This window comes from Schistocerca serialis, chromosome 1, assembly GCF_023864345.2.
Source record: "Schistocerca serialis cubense isolate TAMUIC-IGC-003099 chromosome 1, iqSchSeri2.2, whole genome shotgun sequence".
Taxonomy (NCBI): domain Eukaryota; kingdom Metazoa; phylum Arthropoda; class Insecta; order Orthoptera; family Acrididae; genus Schistocerca; species Schistocerca serialis.
The window spans coordinates 388876609-388903270 of record NC_064638.1 but is presented as its reverse complement, the minus strand read 5'-3'; the positions used below and the strand labels follow the sequence as shown (position 1 = coordinate 388903270).

The following is a 26662-nucleotide window of genomic DNA, read 5'->3' as shown; positions in this document are numbered from 1 at the left end:
TCCACTCAAGCACTAGAAGTTATTCATGACGCAAGCACACAGGTACCACTTTGTCCTATGTAGCTATCTAATGATAATGAGAACCATTTGCAGAAAGATTTATATTTTGAAGATATAGAGAGTTATTTGCTTAGAGAAACTAATATTAACAAACAGCAGGATTTATGTGGTAGTCCATACATCAAAATCACAGTTGGAGATTGGCGTGGTTATTGTTTGATTGACACAGGTAGCACAATTTCTATTATTTCTAAAAACTTCAGGGATAGAGTTAAGCAGAGTTCTGAGTACACTGAATTTCCCATAACGGGTGTTGGGATTAAAGGTCCTACAGATAAGTTTAGTAAAATTGGAAACAAACAGGCTTTAATCACATTACATGTTGAAAATGCAGTTTTTGAGCAAGGATGCTTGGTGGTCAGAGATCTCAATGGGAGATATTGCTAGGCATGGATTGGATATTGAAAAAAAAGTGCGTAAAAATCTGAGTAAATTTTTCTAACGCCAACACACATTTTTCGGGTGGTACTAGATTACACTTAAAAGCTTGTGACACACCTGGTAATTAAATATATTGTTTTGACATTGGGGTAGAAAGAGGCTACATGGATGATGATTATCTGTCAAGTAATCATACAACTGATAGGGGTTTTGATAAACTTGTTACTGACAAGATGAAAGAAGCTGACAACCAACTTACTGGAGATGGGAAGTCAGAACTGGAAGAAGTGTTGAGATTCTAGAAAAATCTATTTACTGAGAAACAAGGTAGAGTTAAGAAATATGCATTTAAGTTCAGGCTTAAAGACCTCCAGCCTTTCTTTATAAAACCATTCAGTTCCTATTTGTAAAAGACAGGTTGTGGAGAGAGAGAGTTGCATATGATTACTGAAAGGACTACTAGCCAATACAATAACGCTTTGGTTGTTGTAAAGAAATAACTTGCATCCTCAGGGGGATGTACACTCTTTGTGCATCATAGCACATTCTTCTCACACAAATCTACACATTTGCCTTACTGAACTGAGTGATATGTGCACTGAAAGATTGAAATTTGTTAATTGGAGAACAGTGAAGTGATATTTGAGTTGATTACTCATTTATTTATATAGTGACTGTGAGATTTCATCACTATATGAGATTTCACTCTTTGTGCATCATGCATGTGGCAAACTCAAGGTCCCCTGCTAATGCGGTATTTGCTTTTACAGTTTTACACATTCCTTATACGTGAGATTACACAAATCGTTCCTTATGATGCTGGATATTATGGATTGTCAGTAGAATTGTGGAGGATTCAATAATTAAGCTTACCTTATACTTGTTACTCAACCATTGGGACTATATCCATATACATGAATATAATACTTATGAATTAATAGTCCTTTCCTCTTTCCTGATGAGGCAACAGTTTGTTGCGAAAGCTTGTATTTTGTGTGTATGTTTGTGTTTGTTTGTGTGTCTATCGACGTGCCAGCGCTTTCGTTTGGTAAGTCACATCATCTTTGTTTTTAAATATAATACTTATGATACTTATCCTTTGATAATGCTTATGACACATGCTTATTATGTGTTTCCACTAATATGCCTTTATGCTTTTCACGTACATGAATACAATGCTTTTGAGTGACTATTATGATGTTATATTGTCAGTCATTACACACCTGTTACACTTTCATACATAATGTCTTATACCTTACACTTATTGGGTGATGCTTTTAGAAGGAGGTAATGCAGCACATGTATTATTCTCTAGATTCGTGGTACAACTGTGTTTTGCGGTCTGACTCCATGAAGTATTTAATGGGATTCTTATTGAAATCATTCAATTGAAGTCATTCTGCTGAAGTCATTCTATTGAAGTCTTATGATGAGGATATGAAGTTAATGGTTTTGTATCTATGAATGACTCCATCACTCTGCTGAATGTTTGATAGTGTGTTCTCTGATTTGGCCTTTAAGCTTTGCAGCTTCCTGTTTTGTCCTTCTGTGAAAACAAATAATTACTTATTTGATTTCTGTTTTGTCCTAGTGTAACAACGAATGATTTACCTAAATTACATCCTTCTGTTCTGTCCAGGTGTGACAACAGATAATTTATCTACTTGCATTACATTTAATTCTTTACTGACATTCTTTATAAATACAACTACCTTAATTAGATATTATATTTAATTCTATTGGATTGGACACTTACATGTACTTGGCTCTTTCTAGTTTTCTTGTCTTATTTGAATTTCTTCTTGTTTCTAGCTTTGGTGCGGGAAGCCTTTGAAATTTCAAACATATTGTGTGTGGATGATGAACTTTGGTTGTTTGTTCACTAATCCTATCCTGTACAGCAGAAATACGATTTAGGGAGATGGAATTTTGAGGTGATATTAGATGTGACATTCTTCAAATGAACTGATGATGATATCTGGAATGATTGTTCCGTATGCATATGTATATTCTTCTGTCCTGCTTGATTCCTGGTATCTTGTTTCATAATTTTGACTTCTACGGTTATATCTTATGCTGTGTATTATAATTGTGATAGTGGTCTGGAAACGCATGCGCCATTTTACCATTTTTTGATGTCTAGAATTTCGGTTTTCTTCTTGTGTAAACAAAGACTATTTAAGTTTGTTTTCAATTTTCAGTAGCATGTTAGTGTTAGTTTGTTTTAACTTCATATGATATTACTACGTCTATCTTACATTACACAGCTTACTATTCCAATTTGTTTTTAAGCCACTGTTTGTTGCTGGCAACATCTATATCTGGGTATCAGTGTCCACACCTATATCTGGGTATCACCTTCATTGACGTGGGGGGTGATATTCAGGGAAATATATGGGGAGTCAGTCTTCTGTTTTTCTGTATTCATAACATGCAGTAAGTTTTTCCTCTATCTTTTTTACTATGTCATCCATGTGATGATCATCCAACCGGTTCAGCTCTTTTCCTTATGCATATGTTTCTGTCACTGAAATCCTTCTCATGTATCACATGTTGACTTCAACTTTAGATTTCGGGAATGGTCCAGAAAGCAAATCTGCAACTTGATTATCTTTGAACTGTATGTATTTATCTGATTTTTCAAGACACATTTAGACTAAGTGTTAGAACTTTAAGTTCATTTATTTTGTGAATACCTTCTGTCATGATTTTTCTGTTTAACTAAGTAACTGGTTAATTAAATGCTAATTGAATGACACACTGGCCAAGATTAGGTCAAGTAACTCTCATTTTTTATACCATAATATATATAAACTTACTGGATTCTAAGTACTATATAGAAAATTTAAAATTCAAAGTTAAATTTACTAGTACGAGATACAGCTTTTCTTTTAAAAATATATAATTTGTCAGAAACTTCAAGATGACGCTACGATGCTATGTATCCTGTGATGCAGACAGAAGATGATCAATCATATATACATTGAGTCTGTACTCATATAACACAAGGTAATATTTTTGTTTATTTTATGTGATGTCATCCATTAGGATGGAAACTAATACAGTGTGTGGTTTCAAGTACTGAAAAGACAATGTTACCCGAAGTGCCACATTGGACTGTAGAGGGTGGAGATCCCACCAGAAGAAACAACTTACATGGAAAAATGAAATTTCAAGATGAATGTAAAAATGTATCTTGTATTACTTAGAAAGGAATCCTATGTTATATGTTTTTGAACTGGTTTCGATTCACACCTTGGGAGTATCTCATATATGTATTTAGGATGCTTTGTTGTAACTGATGCCTCATACCACTTTAATTTTTATATTTCAAATTGTTTGTATCTGAAGTATTACACACTATTAATGCTATACCTTCATAATTTCATATGTTTTGGGTGTTACATGTATTACCAATGATTTTTGTTATATAATTTAATGACTTAATGTTTTTGTGCTTCACACCACCTGTATCTCACTATTTTTGGTATTTACATCCACATTAGATAGTTTACCTCTGGGTACTGGCTTGTAATCCTTTTCCAAATTGTATTTCACCTTCAGGATTGTAGAAGAGCATTTCACTAACCTTACGTCAGGGAAACCTCTTCGGGGGATATTGAAATGGAACTACTCTCCCATCCCTATCTGAAATTCCTCCCTCGTGTCAATATTCTCTGAAGAGGTCATTTTATCACGAATTTTTAACTTTCTGGACTTTATATTGTTATGTCTATACCCAGTTACAGTAGTAAACTGCCCTTTACGAAATTAGCACAAATGAGTTTAGTATCTCAGATTATATTTCACATTAATTTGCTAACCGATTTATATTAACAACTATGGGGAATAAGCCTTTTGCTAATAATCCAACTTAGAAATTTCATGATATGAAATGTGCAGCCATACTGCACCACATAACCTTGAAAATTTATTTTCTCCTATTCCTGAAAAGCTACGATATTTACTCATTATGATTATTTAAAATGATAGCTCCACATGCAAGCAAACCAAAAATACTGTTAACAATATGTTATTCAAAGTGCTGTGTTTATAATTAACTAAAATGTAATTACATTTTGTACTGTAAAATTTATTGAAATGGTATAAGAAATTAAGCAGACTTTTCCAAAGTGAATATCAGAACATGTAAGGCAATGTGTGGCCCATTTTTTGATGTAAGTAACTTTCTATCTTCTGACGACTTTTAATTCTTATTTTGTAAATCTTACATTTAACAATGTACTCAATTGTTTAGTTTTATATGAGAGGAAGTGGCACATGAGCAACAAGAGGCAGTAAGAGAGAGAGTCAGACAGTGAGTCTGCATAATTGTCTTTCAAGACATGGACATGTTTGTATGGGCGCACAAAAGCAAGGTCTTTAGCGCCCGCTAAAAACAGATTAAGAAGAGCGTCAGTAAAATACACAAAACAAGAAGATAAAACAGCACGTAAAACACAGGTAACAAAAGTTGGGAAACAGTGCATACCCACACAGAACCATGGAACGAAGTATTGCGTCAGTAGTAAAACATTAATGACACAGGAAGAAAGTGGTATAAGGAGCTAAAACAATATAGCAGATGGACATGGTTGGCTGACCACAAGAATAAAAAAGGAGAAGCCAGTCACTCTGCAACACACTAAAACGCCCATCCTAAAAGTTTACGCCAGAGTCCAGACACATCACAAAACTTTAAAACCTTATTCACACTCGTCTCATCATCAGCTAAAATAGAGGGCAGATCCCCACCAATATTTGCTTCTGCATCACAATATAAAATGCACTCCGTTAAAACATGGTGGATAGAGATGTGCACACCACAAGCTTCGCAAAACGGGGGATCCTCTTGCCGTAGTAAAAAGCTATGCGTGAGAGGGCAGCGCCCAATTCTAAGACACATGAGGGTCACTTCATCTAGCCTGAGCAACTGGAAGGAGAAACGCCACAGTTGGGGGTGTTGACTTCACCACCAGCCATTCCTCATTCCACAACCTGCATGCACTTGCTGTGTAGTGCAGAAGTGACAGTCTGCAAGGGAATAGGACACAGTGCCACATCCTGTCCTCTGCAGACCTCCTTGGCAGCCCAATCCGCCTGTTCATTTGCCCATATCCCTACATGACCTGGCACCCAGCACAATTACACCTGCTTACCCTGCCCTTGTAGCAAGTACAGTTGGTCATATATCAGCCAGACCAACTCCTTAGCTGGGCAATAATTGTAAGGCACTAAGATAATTGGAGCAAATAGGAACAATATGCCCCAAATACGATGCATCTGCTCCAGTGCCTAAAGGATCGTGTAGAGCTCCGTTGAGAAATCAGTGTACTCGTCAGTAAGGCAAATACTGGTGACATGGCTGGGGAACACAACAGGGCAGACAAGGGAATTCCCTTGTTTGGAGCCATCAGTGTACACTACTGTGAAACTGTGATGCACATCAACAATGTTAAAAAACAGAGATCGAAATGTAAAATCTGATGTACGGTCTTTCTTAAAATTCGTCAAGTCTAAAATAAGTCTCGGCCTTTGGAGAAGCCAAGGTGGAAATCTGCTCCCACCACAATATAAAACATGAAGACTGGCCACACACATCTCTAGAAGGCAATTCTGTGCACGAATCCCACAGGGCCTTGTTGCCTGTTGCTGGTTACGAAAAAGTCTTTCCAGTGGAGGCTGAGCAACAGTATGGCTGGCAGGTGTGTGGGGGTGTGGACAGTGTTTTATATGCTTGGCGTACTGTAAGTAGCTGTCGCCGGACGTGAAGTGGCAGTTCACCAGCCTCTGCACAGAGGCTTGGTATGGGGCTTGTTCTTAACACCCCAGTGGCCAACCAAATCCCTTCATGGTGCACCACATCTAACATTTTTAAATAAGAGTCTCACAGACCCACACACCTTGCACCCATAATCAAGCCAAGATCACACAAATGCCCTGTAAAAGCAGAGCAGACAAGACCTGTCTGCTCCCCATGTACTCTGGCTAAGACATTTTAAAATACTTAAAGCCTTAAGTGACCGTTTCTTCAGGTCCTTAAGAAGTGGTAACCATGTAAGCTTAGAGCCAAATATGAGGCCCAGAAACCTCACTGTGTCTTTAAAAGTAAGGACAGTGTCCCTTATCCTCAACTAAGGAAAGTTTAAAATGGAACGAGAATGGTTAAAAAGAGCACACAGACTTCTCGGTGGGAAACTTAAAATCACTCTTCTGCGCCCATTCATCCAAACATTGAAGAGTTTGTTGCAACTGACGTGTTGTCGTTGTGAGGCTTGAGAAAGAGAAAAACATAGAGAAATCATCCACAAACAAAGAACACTGGACAGGACTTTTCAATATGGGTGTAATGCTATTAATAGCTATGGCAAAGACAGTCACACTTAAAATGCTACATTGAGGGTCACTTTTCTTCTGCTCAAAGTGATCAGACAGGACATCACCAACTCAGTATCTAAAATATCAAGGCGAGAGGAAGGACTGAATAAAAATAGGAAGACAACCACAAAAACTCCATTCGTAAAACTGCTCCAGGATAAGATGCCTCCAAATAATATTGTAGGCCTTCTCGGTGTAAAAAAATATACCCAGAAGGTGATGCCGGCATAGGAAAACCTGTTATATAGCCGCCTCCAGGAGAGCGAGGTTATCAAAGGTGGAGTGATACCTCCTGAATCCACACTGAAATTGACTAAGGAATTGCCTGGATTCTATGATCCCGGTAAGGCAGTGGTTGACCATCTGCTCCAAGTCTTCCCCACGCAGCTAGCGAGGGCAATGCTATGATAACTACTTGAGCATGTACAGTCCTTCCCAGGTTTTAAAAGAGGAATTAAAATTGCCACAAGTCGGGGAAGTGTTCTGACACCCAAATACACCCAAATGGCATTAAAAAGTGCGAGGAGGATATCTTTGTTTCACCTTGTGAGGTGCTGCACCATACTGTAATGGATCCTGTCGTGACCAGCAGATGTGTCAAGAGCCACAGACAATGCAGAATCCAGCTCCCACATGGAAAATGAGCAGTTGTAATCTCCATCAGAAGTGGATTGGAAGTCCAAACTACACCTCTCAACAATCACTCTATGGCACAGGAAACCTGGATCCTGACTATCTGTTGCAATAACTGTGGCAAAATACGCTGCAATATTCTGGGCAATATCTCACAGATTGATTTGGAGAGTGCTGTTCCTCATTACAGCAGCCGTGGGGCACCTGCATCCTCTCCCAGAAATTCTCCTGATGGTCTCTCACAAAACGGAACTCTTGGTTGAATGATTAATGCTGCTCAGGAACTATTGCCACAACCTCTTCTTCCTCTCCTGAATAGTTCGGTGACACTTTGCACTCGCCACCCAAAAGGATGCAAGATTCTCTGCAGTTGACCGACACTTGAACCTACGCAGAGCCCCATGCCTGGTCCTGATAGCAGATGGCATTCGGCACTCCACGAAGGGACAGACTGCCTCTTCTGTTGTCCCATGGATTGTGGAATGGATGTTGCAGCAGCATGGGGGATCATTTTGGTATATGAGCCACCCATGCCTTGACAATCGCACCACATTTGAACTGGGCCAACTGGCTACAAAGTGTCCAGTCGGCTCTACCAAGCACCCATCACAGTAGTTTCCTTTCAGGTTCCACCCAATCTGGCAGGTGAATCCTGATCGGGAAGTGATCACTTTCGTGCAAGTCATCAACCACTTCCCATTGAGCAGTGTGAGCAAGAGGTTGAGAGCAAAGCGAGAGATCAATGGCAGAGAACAACCCAGTTGCTGTGCAGAAGTGAGTGCTCGGTACCGCTTTTAGCAAGTAGGCGTATGATGACACTAGAAGCCTCTCAATTGCTCTACCTCTGGGGCAGATAGTTCCAGAGCCCCAAAGAACATTGTGTGCATTAAAATCACCACACAGGATGAAGGGGTGGGGGAGCTGCGTAATAGTGTCAGTTAGGGCCTCTTCATCAAATGCATCATGTGGGGGCAAGTAAAGTGAAATATTGTCAATGTATGACACCTGTGCACTGATACAGCAACTGCTTGTAAAGTCATTGTAAGTGAGAGAGGCGAGGAGTGGAAGTCGGTACTGACAAAAATACCTATGCCTCCTCTAGTTCTCTCTCCACTCATGTTGTCCTTTTTGTAGAGTACATAGTGTCGTATCTCAGGGGTGTACGACATGGAAATGAGTCTCCTGGAGCACAGACACAGTGGTCTACCCTGAGATAAGAGACGGCGTTCCTCCACATGCATTCTGAACCTCTGCAAGTTCCATTGTAGGATGGGAGCCATTTCACCACTGTGGTTTTAATTTACCACTATCTTTGCACCAATTTATATTAACAACCATGGACGTAGGTACATAAGGTCTAAAAAGTCAGAGGAAACCAGCCATGATGTGGTGCAGCAACGCCAGAGAATTAATGGTCACAATGAAGGTATCGGTCTTCTCAATTTCTCCATTATTCCTATGCATCCTCTGCTCTACGTCCACTATCTCCTATAAAGCCCATACTCGGCAAACAAAAGCTGAGCCCCTGAGGGCTTATTGTCTTTCAGAAGCTGTTTGTGCGAGCACTTGGGACAGATTTGACCTGAACATTGTGAACCTTTCCCTGCACCCTGCCACTTCACAGATGAGGGGGAAATGGGATGTTGAGAGGCACTCTGCCTCTTGAAACTCACTACGGAATTGTTGCTGGTCTTTTCTGTGGCAGCTGCTTGGATTGCTTTCTCCTTAGTCATTTTGCCTTGGCATGTACACATGGAAGCACAGGTACTGGTGGTGGATGGTTGAACACTGGACAATGTCTGCGCCGAGGTGTTGACCATAGGAACATACACATAAAAAGTGGTAAATACGGGAGGTTTCAACCCCTTATATTCCTTTTTGGCTTCAGCATAGGGGATCTACTTGGTGACTTTTAATTCCTGAATTTTTCATTACTTTGCAAAAACACGGCAGTCTCGGCCCAGACTGGGTGGCTCCCAGAGCAGTTAACACAGACTGCTGGAGGTGGACAGTCAATCCCAGCTTCATGGGCTGCCTTTCCACATTTCCCACAGGTCGCTTCACCCTGGCAACTCAGCGCAGTGTGACCAAAATTCAGTCATTTGTAGCACCGCATAGGGTTAGGTACATAAGGCCTAACCCTAAGTTGGAGGAAACCAGCCATGATGTGGTCCAGCAACACCAGAGAATTAAAGGTCACAATGAAGGTAGGGGTCTTCTCAATTTCTCCATTATTCCTATGCATCCTCTGCTCCACGTCAGCTATCTCCGGTAATGCCCATTCCTGTTTAAGTTCGGCTATGTCGATATCCATAATGTCACGGCATGTGACTACACCCTTGCTAGAGTTAAGGGAGTTTAGGTGTGAATACTCCCAGGCAGTACAACTTTCCCACTGGGAGGAAGAGGAGATGATTTTGAAGGTTCCATCTCAATCCCATGAGCAGCTAGGGAAACAAACTCAGACAGAGTATCTATCTTTTGCCATACTCATCCCTGCTTCAGCAGTGTTGGATTTCTCATCTAGTCAATCCTGATTCGCCATTTTGTTTTCCTATCAACTCTTTTATTTAGACACCCGGATTCTAAAATTCTACCCTTAAATGTGTGAGAGGTGGGAAGCATTTTAATTGCTACTGACACTGAGTGAGAATAAAATATACAGTTTCTATAGTTCTATCTATAACAGGACAGATATAATAGTGAATTCACAGTCATACCAGCACAGCAACTTAATAGTTTGGGCCTGCATCATTCACAAGTACAAAGACGAGTGAAAACTAGAAAAGTTAAGGAAAGTTCACATAATAACTTAGCTGCTCCATATGATGAGATACTCAACTTTGATATCCTCGGAGATTGTTGCTTCAGAAAGTCCCAGCAGTCAGAGTTGCTGATGTACTAATTTTTAAATAAAACACAGAGTATACCACTTTTCTTGTCTTATATTGTGACAAATTAGCATGTACATTGGTGGAATATACATTTCTTGTCTGAAAATCTCCAAAAGAGTATCACACAAATAGCTTCCAAAAGACAATAAGCCCTCAGGGGCTCAGCATTCGTTTGCTGAGTATGGCCTTGGATCCTTGGGGTTCCTGAGCTGGGGATTGGTAAGCACCACCAGCCTCCTGTTACCGTAAGCTCTGGTTTTGTTTCAACAACTACTGTATGGTGCGACAGTGGAATGTTGTGTCGCAGGGAATGGGGATCTTGGTTTGACTACCCGGACTGCGAGGATGGTAAAACCCTCTATAAAAAACCTCTCAGTCTCAAGGTGTCCTACGCGCTGATGAGATGCACAGTTGTTGAGGTGGAACAGTCATTAGAAGGCAACTTCTGCGGAACCTGCCGCACCTCCGTTGTATAAGGCTTACTCAGGCACGTAATTAAAGAGAAGATGGCAAGATAGTACTAAGCAAAGAAGGGAAGGCAGGAAGATGGAAGGAATATACAGAAGGGCTACATAAAGGAAACAAATTAGTAAGTCAACATTACAGAAAGGGAAAAGGAAGTAGATGAGATGATGGAAGATATAGATACTGTAGGAAGAATTTGACAGAACACTGAAAGACTTAGTATGTAAGTATATGAGACACATGAAAGAGCATCAGACTTCAAGAAGAATGTAAGAATTCTAACTCCAAAGAAGGCAGGTGCTGACAAATGTATTACTGAACCATCAATTTATTATGTCATGGTTGCACAATACTGACACGAACTATATGCAGAAGAATGGAAAACTGAATGGAGCCAAATTTGGGGAAAATGAGTTTACATTCCAAGAAATGCAGGTAGTTCGGAGGCGAAACTCACCCTACGACTTATCTTAGAAGATAGGATAAGGAAATGTTTATAGCATTTGTAGAGTTAGAGAAAGGTTTCGACATTGTTGACTGAAATACGTTCTTTGAAATTCTGAAGGTAGCAAAGGTAAAATTCGTGAAGCAAAAGGTTATCTACAACTTCTACCAAATCTAGAGTGCAGAGATTAGAGCCAAAGAGAATGAAAGGGAAGCAGTGGCTGAGAAGGGAGGGAGACAGTGTTGTAGACCATCCCTGATGTTGTTCAATCTGTACATAAAGTAAACCAACGAGAAGTCTGGAAGGGATTAAAGCACAAGCAGAAGGAAAATAAAACTTCTGAGACTTGCCAATGACAATGTAATTCCATTATAGACAGCAAAGGACGTCTTAAGATCACTGAATGGAACAGGCAGTGTCTTGAAAAAGAGATTATGAGATGAATAATCATCAGACGTAAAACAAGAGTAATACAAAGTAGCTGAATTAAATGCTGCATGAATTAGATTAGGAGACGAGACACTGAAACTAATAGATGAGTTATGCTATTTGGGTAGAAAAATAACAGATGATGACTAATGCTGAAAGGATATAACATGTGGATGGCAATAACAAGAAAAGCATTTCAGAAAAATAGAAATTTGTTAACATCGAATGTCTAGAGCACAGCCTTCTACAGAAGTGAAATGTGGACAATAAGCAGTTCAGAAAGTAGCAAATGTAACCTTTTGAAATGTGTTGCTATAGAAGAATGCTGAAGATCAGGATGGATAGATTGACTCACCAATTAGGAGACAATGAACTGAACTACAAATAAAATAAACTTATGTTACTACTTAACTAAAAAAAAGGGATCAATTGATAGGTCACATTCTGAGCCATCAAGGAGCAGTGGGTTTGGTAATGGAAGCAAGTGTGTGGAACTGTAGAGGAAGACCAAGGCTTGACTAAAGTAAGCAGGTTCAAATGGATATAGGCTGCAGCAATTATGCAGAGATGAAGAGGCTTGTACATAATAGACTAGCTTGGAGAACTGCACCAAATTAATCTTCAGACAGAAAACAACAATAACAAACTGATATATGAATTGCAGAATCAGATTGCTCCCTGGACGTTTTTCGGTCAATTCTCAATAAGCATCTGATTACTGTTCAGTACAATATCCACAAATGTTGATATTTAATCAATATTTCATCCAAAGAAATGTTACAATTGTCACACAAAATTTCGGTTGGTATATAAACATACATTGGTTTCAAATGAGCAGAATTAAAGCATTCTTCACATACACTTGAGATGATATTCTTCCGAATCATACCCAAGGATGTGCCATAATCTAATGACACCTAATATGGAAATAAGTGTGGGATTTTTGAAAATTATGAGACAGAATTTTTGAACAGTACTTACCTTTAACAAAGCAAAAAATTAGTACAGTCCATAAACACGTATAACTAGATGACAGTATCCCAGTTTTCAGAACTATTACTTCTCTTCTTGAAGATGGGGGGAAATGGTGGGGGTCTTCCTTTTTAAACTTCTCCAAACCAGCCCCCTCTCGTCCCCATGGAGGGAACTAATAGTTTCACGAGTTACGATACTGTTGTCTACTTTTATATGCCTCTAACGGTAGTACTAAATATTTTAGCCCCTGAAATTAAGTCTGACCACCAATTCAGGCTCAAAATTTTATAGTTTTCTCAAGTGAATTTGCTTTCTGATAGGATTCTAGAGAAAGTCATTTTATTACCTGTGGGCGCACTGATTTCATATTGCAATATCCAGACTTCTTTATTCGACCATCTTTTGGTACTTCACAACTGAGAGAACCTGAGAAGACTGCTGTCCCATCAGCACTGATGTTCAAATCACATTTACTATACCCTTCTTTGTGATCACTATCAGCTGTCGTAACCCACTGATGCAAGATATGTGGCGAGTCAAATTTCCATAAGATATCTGTTTCTCCTGAAAAGCAAAGCAAAATCTTGAACTAGTATCACAACCACATAACACAGTGCTGCATGCAATGCACTTATATTCAAGAACACCATTTCTTATTCACATGTCACATCTGCAGGTAGACTAAAATTCGAATTGTTCAGATGACCAATCCACACGACACATAGAGTGAATCGAAACTACAATTTAACATTGCCTTATGTCTTTTAAAGTGCATCAAAGTTCTCTTGTTAACTGCAAGAGAGCTGTTTCTAAGACATGGATGTAATGAAAACAGTGAAAAGATCAAAGCCTAATGAATGTTGCAAGACAATGAGAAGAGCACTGCCTGAATAAGGAAAAACACTGGATATGAATACCTATCTGACTCACATTTTTATCCTGACAGCACAGTGCAAAATATTAATCTATTTTCAAACATTCATGGACCAAATGGAAAATGACCATCAGACATTACAAAGAAACAACAATTATTACTTAAGTACTGAATTACAGATTATTTAGAGATAAAGGAGACGCCTCACTGAAAGGCAGAAGTGCTGTGTTGCCAATACATACACACATAAAAAAAGGGTAGGCATCCCTGAACCATCTCCACTCCCTCTGCAAAATACTGTTACTATGCAATCCTCACTACCTACACCTCATCATCCAAACTGAAATTCTGTCACTCCAACATCTAGAAGAATATTCTAAATGCTGTCTCCAGAAGTTATACAGCCTGCTGACATCCTACTCCCGCCTTGGCGCCCCGCTATCCAATTCCCATCCAACCCACATTGTTCCTCCTCATCAACTTCCCATAGCACCCAGATCCCGCCTAGCTGACCTTTCCAACCAACCGCACCCTCCAAAACCTCCTACCAACTTTCCACAAAATCCAGAATGGAACAATCCCAAAACACTGTTGTTAACCTCCCCAACGAAATCCTCAGCCCCACAAAAGTTTCAGCCATATCCAAAAGCCTCACACCCAGCCCTACTCCCAGGTTGAACCATGTTGGATCTGTGGAAGACCTGCACTCTTTTCACCCTCTCCCACAGTGGAAACACCTCTTTGCCACCGACACCTCCAACCAAAGCCAATCCAATCACAACCTGCCTGTCCTAATTCATATCACCATCCAACCATGACCTTCACACACTCCCACCTAACCATCAGCTGGTCACCTTCCAGGAATTCCTAACTTCCAACCTGGCCTCACTATCCATCCTCAGGTTCTTATCTAAGAACAATAACCTCCCATTGGAAAAAAGGACTGCCCCACACAACCTAAAAGTGGATCCTGACGTGATTATCCTACCGGCAGACAAAGATCGCACCACTGCTGCGATGAACTGGATTGATTACCTGGCAGAGGGCTTCCACCAGTTGTCAGACACCTGCACCTACAAGCTCTTCCAAAGTGACCCCATCCCAGAAATCCAACATACCCTCCATCTCTGCTCAAATCCCTAGGCCCTTCCCAGAACCTCTTCCCTGAATGCATCTCCATCTTCACCCCAACAACAGCCTGCACATCCATCTTCTACATGCTCCCCAAAATTACAAACCTAACAAATCTGGATGCCACATTGTGACTGGTTACAGGGCCCTCACTGAAAGAATCTTGGCCTTTATTGATCAACATCTTCAACCAATTGTCCAAATCCTTGCCTCCCACATTAAAGATACTAAACACTTCCTACACCGGCTCTCCACCACCCCCAACACTCTTACCTCCTAGAGCCCTAATCGTCACTGTTGATGCAACCTTCCTACACCAAAATCCCTCATTGTCCATGGCCTTGCCGCAATTGAATACTACCTCTTCCAATGCTCTGCAGGTTCCCAATCCACCACTTCATTCCTCGTGCACCTAACCAACTACATCCTGACCTATAAGTACTTCACCTTTGAAGGGAAAGTATACAAACAAATTTGTGGCATGTGCCATAGGCACCCACACGGCACCCTCCTACACTGAACTCTTCATAGCTACCTAGAGAAAACTTTCCTAGCTTCCCAAAACCCAAACCCCTGGTCTGGTTCAGGTTTGTTGATGACATCTTTATTATCTGGACCCCAGGCCAGGACACCTTATCCTCATTCCTCCACAACCTGAACACCTTCTCTCCCATGTACTTCACCTGATCCTCCTCCATCCATCATGCCACCTTCCTAAAAATGTCAGTCTTCCCTCAGACAGCTCCATCCACAACTCAGTCCACATTAAATCCACCAATAACCAAAAAAATCCCTCCCATGCAGTCTCGCCACCTGTGGTAGATGGCTCTGCAGTGATTAGAGCTCCCTCGTCCAGTCTGCTGAATGTCTCACAAGCCCCTTCACAGACAGGCAATACCCTCCAGATGTAATTCACAAACAGATCTCCCGTACCATATCCTCACACACATCTGGGCCTCACATCCATCCCAAGGACCAATCACAAAAGAATTGCCCCCCCCCCCCCCTTGTCACTCAATACCACCCCGGACTGGAGCAATTGAACCATGTCCTTCATCACGGATTTGATTATCTATCATCGTGCCCTGTTCCGCCACCCGCACAAGCTCCACTAATCCATCCCTATGCTCCTCCCACCCCCCGATCTCCTGCCACAGAGATCATACCCCTGTGGAAGACCCAAATGCAAGACATGCCCAATCCAACGAACGACCTAGCACCATCTACCCCAGTCCCATCACAGGCTTTTCCTACCCTATCAGATGCCAGGCCAACTGTGAAAGCACCAATGTTGCATAACAGCTATGATGCAAGCACTGCACTGCATTTTACATTGGTATGACAACCAACCAGCTGTCAACTGGAATGAACGGCCACCAGCAAACTGTTGCCAAAAACAAGGTGGACCACCCAGTAGCACGACACGCAGCAGAACATAACATGCAAGATTTCAGTGGCTGCTTCACAACACGTGCCACGTGGATCCTCCCCACCACCACCAGCTTTTCTGAGCCGCACAGATGGGAGCCTCCGCTCACTTTCCTGGCCTAAACCTAAGGTAAATCGATGCCCCCCCCCACCTCCCCCAAGAGTGAGTGAGTGAGTGGATGTTAGACACACACAATCACGTGCCCCTGCTCCATTTGTGTCCCCACATCAGCTAGTTGTGTACTGTTATTTCACACCCCGGTCTTTGAAACTGCGTGCTCAGCCATCTGCACCCTCAGCTAATCCACAGGCAGCTCCTCACTCTCCCACAAGCTGCTTCTCCGTAACCCCCTCCTTGCATCCCACCTCTCTTCATCCCCCACCACACCCCAACCCGTGCCCCCACTGAACATAATGTTGGGGAGTCAGACAGGCGAGCGCACTTAACTGAGTGAGTGTGTGTTTGCGTGCATGCTTTTCCTACAAGCTTGAAAAAGGAAGTGCATTCGAAAAGCTAGCCAAGCTCTGTACCTTTTGTTTCTGTATATATCAATGATGCAGCGTTTCTACCTTTCGGTGAGTCGCCTCATTTATTCCTAAATGATCCATACTGAATTACAGTTTATATGTGTATTCAAAAATTAACTGCACATACATAAGCGAGAATAAATGTGGAACAAATGGAGTCCGAGTGTTTTATGCAATTTGTTTTTAAAAAGGTTGGTAAGCCCACACACTCCTTCATTGTATACAAGTTGCTTTCAAACATCAGTCAGATATGTGACTGCAAGGGAAAAAGAGGTGTACAGTTTGTGGTTTTGTTCATCCCAAATTGAAAAGGTATGGACTTCCTGCTGATGTCTCACCATAATCACAATACTGATGCAACACAACACAGTCAACAACCAAAATGCCACACACATGTGATCACCCACTTTGGAGGTACTGGGAGGTGAGCAAGATCACACAATTTATTGGTTCATGATTTCTTTTCACAGGTGTCTCTGGAAAGAAGTCCACAGGGAAAATTTTGCATGGAAGAGGAATTAAAAATGCCATTTGTCAAGAAATGATAATTCTACTTTCCATAACTCTGTAAATGTCGGGCTGCTTGGGCATTTTGTGTACATCCAATGCAAACCTAAGTGAACTAATAATAAAGATGTTCACGTGTGTAGCATTTTAACATTATAGTTGTCCACAGCGACCGTTGTGTTGACTGTCAGCTTTTATTCTGAAATGAGTGGTAAAGCAATTCCAGGCCCATCAAGCATATGAAATAAGCATTCATTACTTCTATGTGTCACTTAAACTTTCTTACCACACAAAAGCAAATCACAAGTGTAATACTAGAACTACATGAGAAGGTCTTCTTTCCTCCTACACTGCTCCCCCCACCCCACTACAATCAGTGTACTGGACAGAGGCTGCCTCCTCTGCCTCCACAAACCTTCTGTTAATGCTCAACAAAAATTCTATTATTAGTATGAGTGTTGTATCTTGAAAATACAACTACTATGCAGAATTCAAAACTATGAGTTTTTCTACCTCATCCATAACAATAAGACTGGATATCACACTTTTTATGGTAATGATGGAAACCTCCTGCACAATACGTGACATTCTTTGCCTAAGGAAAGTGTTCCTGAAGAAAAATATCATGAAATTTGAGGAATCTTTTGTAAATTATGGCAACTGGCTGACAATGAAACTAAATTTTTATATGAGTACTGTAAGAATATGCTAGCACAGAATCACATTAAGGCAATTTCTACATCTAGATAACAATTCATCCTAATACAGCAAAATGGGTGGTATGAGAGTTAGACAGTGTTATCATGAACAGCATATCAGGTAGGCTTATACAAGGACTTCTAAGTTCCTTTATGAAGTAAATGATAACAGTGTTTAAAATCAAACTTGGATAAATATTGAATAAAGCACTATGAGGCATACGTTTTTGTTTGTAAAGAGTGAACATAATTTATAGCTCTTATTTCATAACTGGGAAATGAAACAGTAATTTTAACACTAAGTATAAAGAGGAAAATACATGGTATAATTACAGTAATTATGAAGTACTAGTTATGGACATTCTGAAGTGACTTCAGAAATGCTTAAACAATAATTCACTGTATATGCAGCCATCACAGCAAAAGATAATTAGTTTCTCCTATGATGTATTTGATACTATTTTATCTGTAGTAATAATGTAATGCCAATATGAATGGAAGCAGTCACAATATGAACACTGATGTTTTCTTTGAAACTGACAGTGTGTGGAGATACTTTTGAATTTCCTTATTCAATTTTATGAACAGAGACATATTCTCGCCGTAGACTGTTATTAATCTTCAACCTATGGAACAAAGATACATAGTTTTTCAAGCCAATTCCTGTGTATATGCATTTCACCAAACATGGCATGCTGTTTTCTGATGTTAATAAATGCACAGTTGTAGATTTCCAATTGCAATTTAAATTTATTGATGAGTTTCAGAAAAACAGGGGTGACATAAGAGACTGCTGAAAAATAAAGTTATTCCAGTCACAGAGATCACTAATGCCTGAAGTGACTGGCCAGAGGAACGATATCTGAGGTGCTTCATGTATTTACATTTTCTATTATCGGTAATTTTTAGCAGAATGTGGATTCCCCTGAGAAAAGTATATGTGGCATAGGGAGCAATTTCAGTGTTAACAGAATGCTATGCAGAAGCTTTTGAGTTGACCTAAATGCCAGTTTTTTTCAAGGCATTTGAGTGGATAGCATCACAACAAATGGTGGCTTCAGAAGGCAACACTAAGCAGTGTAATGGGTATTGGGGATGTAATGACAATGAGAATCGCCAAGCAATCAAAAGGAGCTCATGACTGGCTGAAACTGTATAATTTTTAGGGAGCTCGTCAGGTTTCAGGAATTAGAGAGAAATGTGTGAAGATTTGCACACTGAAGTGATCTGCAGTGGCAAGAAGATGAAGTAATTGTATTTATTTATTTTTGTTTTTTGTTGAAGGAGTGTTTGGGACTCTATTGGCTCATGCAAAGTTATAGCTTAAGTGTAAAGAGAGAGCATAAGGTCAATGTTCCATCATCTTTCATGGACAGCAAATAAGTGACGAACCACTGAAGAGTTGAAATTATAATCTATAATGAGCAATTGAATTGCATAAAGTGTGAGTTTTAACACACAGGTGATGGTGTTCTGTTGGCTTAAGATTTAACCAAGTAGTAACAGCTGCAAAATAATCTGGTGAACATTATTAGCTCCTAAAGACACTTGCACCATTTGCCTCTAATAAGAGTAATAGTCATGAAGTTTTATTCATCAATTTGAAAAATGAAGCTGTGACCATGAAACCTGGTGATGGTGTTAGTTGTTCTCCACATATTCAATCTTAAATGTAGCCCATTTTTCCCAACAATGGGTGATTTGGCATAGGCTTTTGTTGTAGAAGTCTGAATTTTGGGTGTTCAGAAAATGTTCAAACTCAAAAGCTACCTCATTGTCATTCTAGAAATGCATGCCATGCAATGGTTTCTCATTCAAAGAAAGACAAAAAAAGGCACTGGGTATAAAAGGGGGGAAGCATATTTGATAGCCCAATAAAGCAGATTGTGTGACTGTGTCCTGTACGGAAAGAGCTGGGGCACTGTTGTGAAGAAAAAATATTCCCTCACATAGTTTCCCATTGACCTTCATCTACATGGCCTCCTGTAATCATGTCAGGGGTTTTCGGCACTACACTACTCTGACTGTTTTCCATTATGAGCATAATCTGTAAGCACAACACCATAGCAGTCCCAAAAGACTCAGTGTCACCTTACTTGATGAAGTTTGTGTCTTCACCTTTTTTGGCAGTGTTGAATCCACATTTTCCCTCCCACCACCTGCTTTGTTCTTTATAACACTGAAAAACTGTTCTTTATTTCATCCAAGGAAAGACAAAAGAGTCACTGGGTGCTATGTCAGGTGAAAAGAAGGGGGAGGCATATTTGATAGCCCAATAAAGCAGATTGTGTGAATTTGTATTGTATGGAAAGAGCTGGGGCATCATGAAGAAGAAGTTTTTAAGGAGCCAAATGCCCAACCACGAAAGGCATGAGAAAGCTCAATCAAATCCTTCTCCAGGGCTTTGATTACTTCTTATTATGCCATATGATGAGGTACACCCATCCCAAAGCCATACCTTCATCCACAATGCATTATTGCATTGTTCACCCATTCTACACAATACCCTATGCCATATTTTCTCTAAAACCTACACAAAAACAGCTGTTCACCTATGGATGTTCAAGATGAAAGACATGTCCAGTACACCAATCCATCATCACCACCTACTGAAGTCTACTCACAGCCACTTCCTGTCCAATCAAAGATAAGGCCACGTGTGAAAGCAGACATGTCATTTACCAGCTGTGCTGCAATTAATGTGCACATTTCTATAGAAATGTTGCAATTAGTGCACACCTTTATATAAGGGTGTGTTTACTAGCTTCTGTCATGAGCTTTGATATTCATATCAGTTGGATCCTGAGCAGCAGCTTCTCTTAAGTTCTCATGTGTGACCTGTCCCTCTAGCATCTTTTCCTACATTATTTTTCACTCATTTCCCCTTTCCCCTGCTCTTTCCTGTTTTCATACACACACAGAGAGGTTTATGAAGTTACAGAAGAAATCAGTCAGATGCTTGTCCCCAAAACATTTCTCCAGACGAAATCGTAGAAACTATGTATAGAGACTGCATCCTCACTACCCACCTATAAAACAAGTATTATCTTAAGACAAACCATACAGTTTTATTAACAACAGACATACCTGTAAAGGGGTGATAACCACTTTTAAATGAAATAATCTAATTTACTGAAGAAGATCTTATAAATGTTGCCATATTTTGTACAATTGTATTGAGAATTACCCGACAGTTGAGAGTTGTAAGTGGATAGGCTGTCATAACTTTAAAAAATGGGAAACGCATTTTAAAAAATAAGTTAAAAGACAACTTCAAGGCTGCCACAAGCTTACCCAAGTGAAATTCCCTGATATTTCCAGACAAATTTTAGCATTTTTCCCTGATAAGTTTTGAGATCTCAATGTAACTAAAGACATAAGTTGACAAAAAAATGTAAGGACTTTTGTATTTCTCCCCTGTGTTGGCAAAAATTTTAAGTACTAATACCAAAATGTTTTGTAATTAACTGCTTTTAGATGGAGAAAGCAAACCAAATGGCATGTGTGTTCCATGAAGACCACTATTGTTATTTTATTTCAATAAAACGAAATATGTTTGATGACAAAAACATGCATTTACTTGGTGTCACAAGACAGATTTAAAATACCTTCACTGATTTCAGAAATAACCCGAGAAAAATGTAGGCATCTAGAAAGAAGCGTATAAGGCTGGAAAGAGCTGTGTAAACCAATACTGTAGGTGACTGCTAATAAAATGTTCGTTCTACTCTGTCCGTTATTGTCAGTTATTACCCACTGTGTTATCTCTATTATTTTACAGGTATTGTGCTATTTTTCTTTCAAGAAATATATAAGTACATAGTGTACAAACCGCCAGCCACTGCCACAATTTTCTTCTTCTTATTGTCTATACTTTCTAACATATAAACTACTTCTGAGGTGCCAAAATGTACTAGAATAAATAAAATGTCTAACATATGCCACACTATGCAATGTACTTGCGGTGAGACAGTCACAATTCCTGAAATAAATCGCCTGAGACCTCTGGCCTGCCGTGGAGCACCGCAGTACCTCGTCCATGGATAAACTGCAAAAATCTGCTGCATTATACCACACACAAACAGACCCAGCCTGCGGGTAGATCAACGTGACTAGATCCGATGGGCAGGGCTTGCACATTAGTGGGAAACTATGGGCTTCTGATCGGTAGAAATGACATGCAATTTTGGCCCATTGTGGAAGTCTACTAGTGTGAACAGCTATTCATATGTCACAGACAGCATGTTGATGAAATGAGACCGCAGTGATTAATCCGTGCAACAGATAACTTGTGCAAATACTCAGAGAATCGGTACTAATGAGGATAGGTAGCGACTCATCATAAAGATGATCGCTGAGTCACAGACAGGCATGTAGAAAAGACAACCACACTCTCACAACTAAATTTTTGGCCATAGCCTTTGTCAGAAAACTAGGGCACATATACAATCTCTCAGACACAACTCATGCACACTTGACTGCCACCTCCAGCTGCTGCCTCAACAATCTCTGAGAAGCACACCCAAACAAACCACTCCTCATGCCTCCCTGCCTCTCATTAGCAGCTGCTAGGCTAGCAGCAAGAAGTGGTGGCAGCACAGACAGCAAGCTGAGGAGAGTGGTAGGAAGGGGAGAAGCAGTAAGAACGAGGGAGTAGGGAAGTGGCACCCAGCCAGCAACAATGCATGACATCTCATGACACAAACCATTTCATCTACTAAGACAAAACCTAGATTTTTCCATGTCTTTTTCAAATTTCTCTGATTTCCCTGACAAGTTTGAAATTCCCTGATATGCCCTGATTTCCAGAAATTGTGGTAACCCTGAACTTAATCTCGATCCATGTAAATAGCGTGGAAGAATTATTTAGACACTACTTATTAGAGACACACATTTTTAAACATGAACAAGGCAAAATATGTACCACGCAAAACACACACAATCTGTGTGTCTTTTGTTTTTATATACTCTTCTATGCAGATTTTTACATAAACATTAATTTAGTTGATATTCTCAATTTTTTGGTTCCACTGACCATCGAGGCAAAGGGAGTTATACTCACATTATACCTGCCACTTACATTGTTGTCACAGGTTGGTCTTTAACTCCAGTAAACAAATTATGTCATGTTTATTTGTAGTGCAACAACAAATGTACATAATGTCCACAACTAAAACACAATCTGAAGTTGTTTCAAACATTTGGCCTTCCAAAAAAGCATTTGCCACCAGCCTGCATCTCCCTGAATCAAACTTCCATTTTTCTTTTATGATTTGATGGTCAAAATATGGGTGGAGGATACATTCTTACTTTCCATTTTTTTTTTTTAATTGTGGTTTTCTCTTAAGTACAACTTTTTCACTTTTCGTCAGTGCTCATGTGTCTTCTAACAATAATGTAGATCTTACACTCTTTTCTTTAATAGAGGGAATGTTCTGGCAAGTTTAAGTGTTGAGACAATATATGAGAAAAATTTGCCTGCATCAACTTAATAACATACCAGTTCTGAGTCCAAGTCTGACACATAATTTTAACTTGTCACTCATTTAAAATTTTATTATTTGCTGATGAGTTTTTCAAGTGTTGCTGTTGAACCTACAGCCCACTGCCCATTCTCCCTCAGCAAAGTAATGGCATACTCCCACCAAGCCTTGCTGTATTGCATCTTGGCCCTCTTCTGCCAGAGTGATTTCTATACACTCATGTTAACTGTCCCAGAACAATGGGTTTAAGACAGAATTTGATCCTCATTACCTCACCCGTTGTAGTTCAAAGCACTGTTTTCTCATAAAAACTATCATAGCCGAACTGCTACACTGTATATGCTTTGTGTGCCTCTTGAACTCCATACATCTGACCTCAATGATCCTAGTTGTCTGTCCCATATAGGCAGCGCCAAATTCACATGGAACATGGTAAAAACTAGGCTTTCAAAAGTCCAACCACCCTTGATATTGCCCAGATGACCACTGTCTTCAGTTGGTGGAAACAAGCAGCATGAACACTATGCTATCATAAGGATGACAGCAATGGCTTCAGGATCCTCTGTTATTGTTGTGTTGCAGCTCTCTAGACTGCATACTCAATCTGCCTGCTGGATGACTCATAGACACTGAACACCTTTTGTAAGTGTAGCAACTCTGAGGTTTAACTATCTTGGTCTGATTGGGTATGTGTTCTATAAAACGTTGTTAGTGCACTGACACTCTGGATTGGGTGATGGCAACTAGAAGCATGCAAATATGATAAACATAAAAGATTATAGTTAACATTCTATCAGTGCCAAGATACACAGAAATAGCATATGCTCAGAGAGGATAGTGAATTAAACTGGCCTTGATCTTTTTAAATTATAATTTGGCAAGGTCTTTAAAGGATTTACCGAAACACTAAAAACATTAATCTGGGTTGTGTGATGTCACTGCAATGCTGAGGATAAAACAAATTTTGTCACTAAAAGCAAACAAACCGAAAGTTAATAATCTTTTCGTAATGTTAATGATTGCGGAAAATTAAAGTTCTCGCAGTTTGGTGGTTGCAACCCAATATCTTCAGAGTAACAATTAACGGAATCAACTTATGTTTCTCATTATGCTTTGCTGCAGATGCTGTTCCCTAGAAGTTTGTTAAGTAAAAACAGGCCAGAGAACTGCGTGATTCTCAACAATTGTGTTAAGGACAGTTGCTATTTCAAGTGTACTATTTATTGTCACAGCTAGTCTTCATTGAAATTTTACATCCTAATGTCAACTGCTACTTCCCTCTTACACTCTTTAAACATCTTTTATAACAATCAATACATTTTTACATATAGTAAATTCACTATTCCAAAAGTTATTAGTAATTAACAAAAACAACGTCATCCAGTAGTTACAAATGAAATGTTTGGAATGTGATATAAATCAACATCACTTTTTCTGTTTTTAAGGAAATATTGTTGAAATTGTTTGAGTAAACAATCCTGATTAGATTTTTGTTAATTATACAGAAACTACTACATCCCAATTCTTCCTAACATGTTTCTGGTTTCAAAGATACGTGTTTTTTTAACAGAATGTCAATTAATAGTACACTAGTCGAATAATTGCTTTGGCTACATCATCAATAAGATTTTGTTTTATGAGTTTCAGTAATTCCTAAGTAATTATGTGTTGTTATGATTAGGTCTTGCATAGTAAGCTGACAGTATGTTAAGCAAGATTGTTAATAGTTTCAAACATTAGAAAAACAGTATTTTTGATGTCTCTTTCATTATTTGATTCGCAGTAACTGAATGGTTTTAATTGTAATTAATCAAAATGATAATTTAATACTGAAGAGTACTCTGACATGATGTTATTGAAAATTACATTTCGGTGATCGAAAGGGGAAATTATCCACATGGGTCCTAGCTAATGACACAACAACCTGAATTAGCTTTAGTGCCATGTGAAAGATGAACTAAATTAGTTCCTGGAATTGTATGGAGAATGAGCTGTTACATTTCAATAGCCAGATGGAGATTTGAACCCTCCTCTGAAGTGTGAGTCCAGTAACTTGCATGATACATCACATTGTTTGATACATAGGAAAAGAGAAAACTGGGTGAAGGCTTTTGATAGATGTTATGCTCTAGGGCATCACTTGCTTGACCTGGATATCTAGGAATGGTGGCTGGCCTTTCATCTCCTAAGGATATACATTTTCCCCTTCCATTACTCTCCCACTTTTTTAGTGTTAACACATTTCTCCTCTCTCTTTCCTTTTCTATGTTCAATGTGTACAACTTTTTCCTCTGCAGTTCTCTTCTTTACTTGCTGCTCCTCTGCTCTTTGTCTAAGATTCACGTGTATCTGAAATTCCATGCTGGAACATTCTTTAAACAACTTATTTTCTTCCCTACAGATTCATTTACTCCTATTTCACTAACACTCCCTTATTTTATTGTGCACTGCTAATTTATTCCATCAGCCAGTCCTGCAACTGTATTCGGAATTCTTGTTTTCATGTCTCTTTTTCTGCTTTTTGTTGTCTCTTGACAACTTTTTTTCTTGAGCTTTCGTCTTATTTTTCTTTCCTATTTTCTTCCCAACCCTACTCAAATTTCTCAATGGTTCGAGTCGATTACCAAAAAAATACTATCACTTTACAAGACCTCTGATGATTTCATATCACAGATCCCTTTCTTACATCAAATCACAGATCCTCTCCTAACAACGTTTCTGTTCTAACCCTGTTGAATTAGCGTGCGATTTTTTATTATTTTGAGTGTAGGTCTCTATAAACAACTATTTTGTATGTAGAAAATGTTTAGTCATCCCAATTTCACATTTGTGAAGGCGACAGCATCAGTCAACTTATAAATTGCTCACACATTGTGACAATGGTGATTTATGTCAGGTTTTTACAGTATATGAAATTTTATTGTTGAAAGTGATTTCTTTAAAACTCAAAAATACCTGAGGAACAAAACTAAAACTTGATCATAGCTGATTGAGTACTGTATCTGTAACTTTACTGTCATTTTAAATCATGTGCCTTTCCAAAAACAGGCATAATGTCTTATGGGATAACAGCAATCAGTGATTTTATAATGTTACTTAAAATCCGTCTTGATTGCAATTTTTTTTTTTTTTTTATTCATATGACCGGTTTCGGTTCATTCAGAACCATCTTCAGATTTGATATTTCACTTACAGGAGTAACCCGTCCAAATCCAGCAACTTTCACATGCTACACACATGTGACGTAGCATGTGAAAGTTGCTGGATTTGAATGGGTTACTCCTGTAACTGAAATATCAGATCTGAAGGTGGTTCTGAATGAACCGAAACCGGTCATATGAATTTAAAAAAAA

At 39.4% G+C, this 26662-nt stretch overlaps 1 protein-coding gene across 1 annotated transcript in view; it reads right to left on the bottom strand.

Annotated features, from left to right (window-relative positions):
- The window catches only part of LOC126471262 (complex I intermediate-associated protein 30, mitochondrial), a 47287-nt gene that overhangs the window by 16709 nt on the left and 3916 nt on the right, over positions 1-26662 (bottom strand). The window contains exon 2 of the mRNA XM_050099384.1: positions 13007-13224. Coding sequence (XP_049955341.1) covers positions 13007-13224 — 218 coding nt within the window. The remainder of the gene's footprint in view (positions 1-13006; positions 13225-26662) is intronic.